Consider the following 6,033-nt stretch of genomic DNA (forward strand, 5'->3'; position numbering starts at 1 on the left):
TTCAGCAAAACGAAGTGTCAATTAATTCACTAAAAACTAAAATATCTACATTTTGGACTACATATGTCCAAATCATTAAAAAAAATACAACCTGATTAATAATGCTGATACCAGTTTTTTACTTGTAATGTACAAGCAAAAACTCTAACTAAAGAAATTAAAATGAATCATAGCGTGTAATCTTTGTGATCACCAGGAGAGGTGGATGGGAAGCTACAAAGCACTGGAAATGGCTGAGTAACCTTCATATTCTGCCCAGATTTTTCGTCAATATGATGATTTCCGCTGCGTGAGCCAATGATAGATGTAAGAGCAACAGCCAATGCAGATTGAAACTTCGGATCTGATGTTATTGCTTTTGTTGCAGCTGCAATTGTGTCTTGTGGTAATAAAGTCTGTGTAGGCGCCGCGCTTTTTATATTGTTTTGTAGATAAGACTGGGAATGGGTGTCTTGGTTATTTCTGTTGCTCCAAGAAATAGGAAGAAGATGATTAGATTCAAAGGAACCGAAATTGAGAATATTTGTGGACGAATTATTATTATTATTATATCGCGAGGGATAATTATTACTATTCGCGATTGTTCTATGATTTTGGCCAGGAAATGAGGAAGTGGACGAGTTTGATGTTAAATCAAGAGTGATTGTAGGGTACTGAGAATGTGATGATGAAGAAATGGATGAATGTGGAAGGTTATAAAATGGGTTTGGTTTTGAGTTATCAGAGAAGTAATAGTTGAGCGCAGAGGTTGTGGCAGAGGTTGTACTACTTGTGGGGCCCGATCCGGAGCTGGATGAACCGGATAATAGCACGGAAGCGGCTGCTGAAGTGGTGAAAGCCATTGATGTGGCTGAATGAGGAAGTGGATGGTTATGTGTTCCTTCGTATGTTGTGATCAATATAGACATGTCTTGAATGCATCTTTGTACCTGAAAAAATAAAATTTTCTTAAAATTAAGACGTATTCTATTATTCACGAATAATTTTATTTCAAAAAAAAAATGACTTTCATCATATCAAACAAAATGATTATGTTACCTGTTTCCTTACGGGGCAATTTGGTGCTACGGTGCAACGGTAGTAAGCTCTAGGACATGGGTTCCCTTTTGCAATTTTTTGTCCATATTTTCTCCATTGACATCCATCGTTCATCTAATGGTTAGAAAATAAAACAATAAGTTCATTACTAACACAATATAATACTTATTTTCAATGTTTTTTAAGACTAGTTAAAAAGGAAAGAACGTCAAGTAAATTATTAAATATCCTCACCGTTGGGGTGTCACATCTAACTCTGACGGAAACCTTTGCTCTTTTAGTAGGGTTTTGTTGTGTCACATCATCTTCTTCATTCCTCATCGTCTTGAGAACTTTGTGAGGTGGCCATGTTTGATCAGTTGCTTTTTCGTCGTCCTTCACTTCCCCTAAACTATTCTCTGGACTGAGATTTGATGGTGAAGATTTGGTCGATGATTGAAACTTGCAATCTAATGCTAGGGTTAGGTTATCTTCTTCCTTCTCATCATTCTCTTTTTTGCTCAAAATTAATTTGGATAACTCCTTTTTTGTGTCACTTGAAGTCCTTCCTAGGCTAAGGGAAACAAGTTCAGCTTCGTCATGTTTAACATTAGTATTAGTTTTTTCAGCATCTCTTTGTTCAACTTCATGGAATTGCATTTGAAGGTTCCGATAATCCTTCATGATTTTATCTAAGTGTTTCTTTAGCCTTTGATTTTCTTCCATTACTTCTTCCATATCGGCTTTGGCTGATTCCAGCTGATCGTCCTACAAATATTAGACAAAAAAAATAAAAATCAGATGAATTATTTTTGATACGCGAAATGAGAAATTTGATCAAAAGATCATGAGTTAACTAGCACGCAAATCATAATAAATTGAAAAATCATTATGAATTTAACGAAGTTCGGTCAAATTTAGTCCTCGGGGCAGTAATAGCAACTTAAGTTCTCAACAATGAATAAAGAAAAAATGTACTTACTTGATTGAACTTCGTTAAATTCTTGTATTATTTTTTCTTTTCTATTTTCTTTGATTATTTGATTGTGTGTTAGCAATTATTTAATTCACCGTCTTTGCAAAATGAACCATTAGGATAAACAATTTTTTTTTGTGATTATTAGTCTTAACATAGTGATAAAATAATCACGTGGCAAATTATAAGGGAAAACAATTATATATACAACAAAAGTACTTCCAATGTTTCTATTCCCTTGCCAAATATTTCCTAATTTAATTTCACCTTATACTTGTCATTTTTGACAAAATTAAGGATAATTATTTTTTTTATCATATATTCTCAATTTATTAATATTAAATTAATATCTTTGAAAAATATCGTGAGTAAAGGATGTCTGTGAATAAATATATTTTAGATTCTATTAATAAGTAACAATATCAACAAATTTATTCGTTATATCAATTATTATTTTCTTAATAGATCTGTCAAAGTTAAATTTTGACGATCAAATAGAGAGTAAGAAAGTATGTTACACCCAAAAGTCAAAAGAGGTCGGTTGTGATCATGAGTAAAGGATGACTATGCCCTAGCTACTTTAATTGGTGCAGTCAAATATTTTGAAATTGAAGACTGAAAATTAATATTTGACAACTCTGCCGCGGTTAGTATGACTTTAAATGTTGCTGACAAAAAACATTTTTGGTTTGACTTATCCTGCATGTGATTTGGATCCTCCAATTACCTTACGATTTCACATTTTTATCAACTCCCCACATTCTATCCTTTCAACGTTCTCAGGACTATTTACCATACTCCAATCGATTTTAGAGATTTCTTTTAAGAAATTATAAATAAAAAATTATTTTATTATTATTATTTTTTTAAAAATAATAAATATAATATTCTAAAAAATATAATAGAAAAATAATTATAATTAATGATAACGATAAATTAAGAGCTAAATATAAAATTATCCATTGATTTCATAATATAGACCAGTCTGGACATTCCAAAACAGTATAGTGGACAACTATTATTGAACAGAGGAATAGTATATATGAATGTGCCTTTGATGCGGAAGACATCAACCTTCTATAATTCCTAAGAAGTAGATTTAAGATTGGATATTTATGAGTTTTTATAATTAGCTAGCTGTCTCAAGTTAATATTCGTCTTTTTCATGATCTTTCAATTAAGTCAATACTCTATCTATTCAGAATTATTTGTCATGTTGTGCTTATCGAAAGTTAATTTGACTAATTTTTAAAGGTAAATTAGATCACACTAATTCGATATTTTAAACAAAAAAATAGATATTTTAAAACTACATGAAAAGTACTATAAACTACAATTTTTTGCATATTAATATGATGAAAAAATACATCTTAAAATGTTAATCAAAGTTTTTATAGTTTGACTTTGAAAATAGAAACCATGACAAATAATTCCGGACGGAGGGAGTACAATAAAATATACAGCAGTTCACAATCAAATACGTGAATTTATTAGTATATATATATACACAATATAAGCAAAAACTATTAGGTTTTAACGAACTCATCATATGTTTGTACTCTAAATCATCTTCCTCTGCTTCCATATCATATCAAGATTTTGCACTAATAGTTAAATTTTAAAGAGATCTGGCTGGATATAATTAATTACCCTTTAACTAATTACCCTTCTACAAGCTATTTTAACTAAAACTAGTGTTATAAAATTTAACAAGTAACACAAATTACATAGAAACTAATCATACATAATTAGTCAAATATCATGAACAGATCAAACTCAAGCAAATCGATGAGATTCAAGGAGATAACTATACCTCTTTGTCCCCAGTGAGATCCTTTTGCTGAGAGGACTTCAAATTATCGTCCTCGTTATGTATTGATTTTCTCTCCTTTCCAACCTGAATATATTGAAGCATAATAGATCATCTTGTGAGATCTAATAGGATGTTATTAACTGATATAATTTAGAGCACTGAGCTTTATTTAATCTCGCCTTTAAGTTTTATAAATTATATACATCATCTATTTTACACTGTCAGTTCATTCAAAAGATATTATAGGTATATATATAGTTAGTGTTTTGAATCTTTTCCAATTCACGTCTAGGTATCAAGTGATACTAGACTTGTTTGAAGTTGTTTCCAATTCTCATGCAAAATATAGATTTTTGAAATACTATAGAAATTTTATCTTTACCCTATCGAGCTAAGATTTTAATAGTTTCAACATAATTTCGAAACCATGCAAATATTTTTTCTATAACTAATAAAAGCATTATGCACTAAAATCCAAACAAAAAATAACAAAATATCTAGAGAATTATCGAGAGAAATTAAATTATTACCTTAAGATCATTTATATCTTCAACAAAACCTTCTTCACTAGCTTTAATCTTTATGTCCTGTTTGACTAAACCTCCATGAGTTGATTTTCTGAAAACAGTCTCCATATGCATACACAAACTTTTATCTTTTTTTTCTTCTCTATTTTCTTTGAGTTCTATACCTTTAGCTATATCTGAAAAAGCAATTTTATGGTCTCATTTATAAGGCTAAGCCAACAGTATTTGACTTGTCCAAAATAATTAAATTTCAAACACCACAAACAAAACAAAAAAATGTCAATGGCCCAGTTGCACACAACTTAGGAATATATGCATATTTAATTAGTTTTTTTCTTTTCTAATATAGAAAAAACATTTTTAAAAAATGGTTGAAGAGGAAATCTTCAAACTTTTTAATAATTTATATAAATGATAGAAAGAGGATTTTACTCCGTAAGGGTCGGGTCACCGATCCATACCGTGTTTGGGCTGCTAGTTGCAACAGCTAATAATAATAATAATAATATTGTTGAAGGGAAGTCACATGGCCAGTCAAACAGGTTATATATTAGCCATTTTATATAGGAATTTGTCTTTCATAAGTTAATTAAACTCAGCTACTACCTTTTGGGTCAATTGCCAGTAATTGATGAGTCCACTTTTGGATCTTTCAACAGGCAAACCTTTATCTTTATTTTTGTGGGATAGAATCTAGATTTGTTTCGATACGATAGAGTACTCTAGGGTAAAAAAAGGGAAGAATTTGAAGCGCGATAAAAAAAACACTAAGTATGTAATTTCTAAATACTATTACAATAACGAGAAGGGAAAAAGGACAAATATAACTCAGAACTATCGTAAATGATATGCAAATACCTTTCGTCATATTTTTGGACATCGTTGCCCTTGTCGTCCAAAAATTAGAGCATATATACCCTTTATACTAACGTACATACATGTGTCATAATCTTATCCACTGATCCGACATTTATCTACGGATATGCTCCATTTTTTGGACGGTAGGGGCACCAATGTCCCAAAAGTACAATGAAGAATATATGCATACCATTGACGATAGTTCGAGGGTATATTTATCTTTTTTCCCTAGCAAGAAATGGAGAGGATTGCTAAACCCCTACCTCACCCACATGAAGTTGTGTGACAATACTCGACTACTTAACATTCTACACTAAATCCTCAACTTTTATATTTTCTTATCTAATATCATGTCTTTCATGAGCTTAAGTTGTGTCATTTTCTCTTTAATCATCTCTTCCTAGTTCTTCCTTTATTCCTCCTTATTATATTATAACCAACCTCTCTCGCCTTTTCGCGAGAGAAAGAATCTACACATTTTCTCTTCATATAACTGAACCATCTCAGTTTTTCTTTTTTTATCTTGTCCAGACCACCATATAGGCCGCTCTCAGTTTTTTCCGTGTTTGTTTCTAGTGATCATATCACCCAGTACACATATCCATCAGAGCATGCCTCACCTCCTTTACATTCATCTTTTGGAAGTCTTCGTTCTTGATTGATCAATGCTCTACCCTATTTGTTCATCTAATAATTAAAGGGCATATGGAATAGAATTACCTTTGTTGGATATTGTTTTATCCTTAGAAGTGAATCCAAATATAGTCGAACTTCAAAACGAATATTAGATCTAGAATCCCAAAAGCGACGTGGCAAAAATATATATGATGTAGCGTGTGTAA

At 31.2% G+C, this 6,033-nt stretch overlaps 1 protein-coding gene across 1 annotated transcript; it reads right to left on the bottom strand.

Moving 5' to 3' along the window:
• Positions 1–4,674, bottom strand: LOC107013811 (probable WRKY transcription factor 61). Its single transcript, XM_015213685.2, has 5 exons — positions 4,337–4,674; positions 3,807–3,890; positions 1,273–1,785; positions 1,039–1,152; positions 1–929 (listed from the first exon to the last, which is right to left on the bottom strand). Exons 1-5 carry the CDS (start codon positions 4,445–4,447, stop codon positions 168–170), a joined length of 1,584 nt encoding a protein of 527 aa, XP_015069171.1. The 5' UTR covers positions 4,448–4,674; the 3' UTR covers positions 1–167.
• Positions 4,675–6,033: the final 1,359 nt, after the last annotated feature.

The sequence above is a fragment of the Solanum pennellii genome, chromosome 3, assembly GCF_001406875.1.
Source record: "Solanum pennellii chromosome 3, SPENNV200".
Taxonomy (NCBI): Eukaryota; Viridiplantae; Streptophyta; class Magnoliopsida; order Solanales; family Solanaceae; genus Solanum; species Solanum pennellii.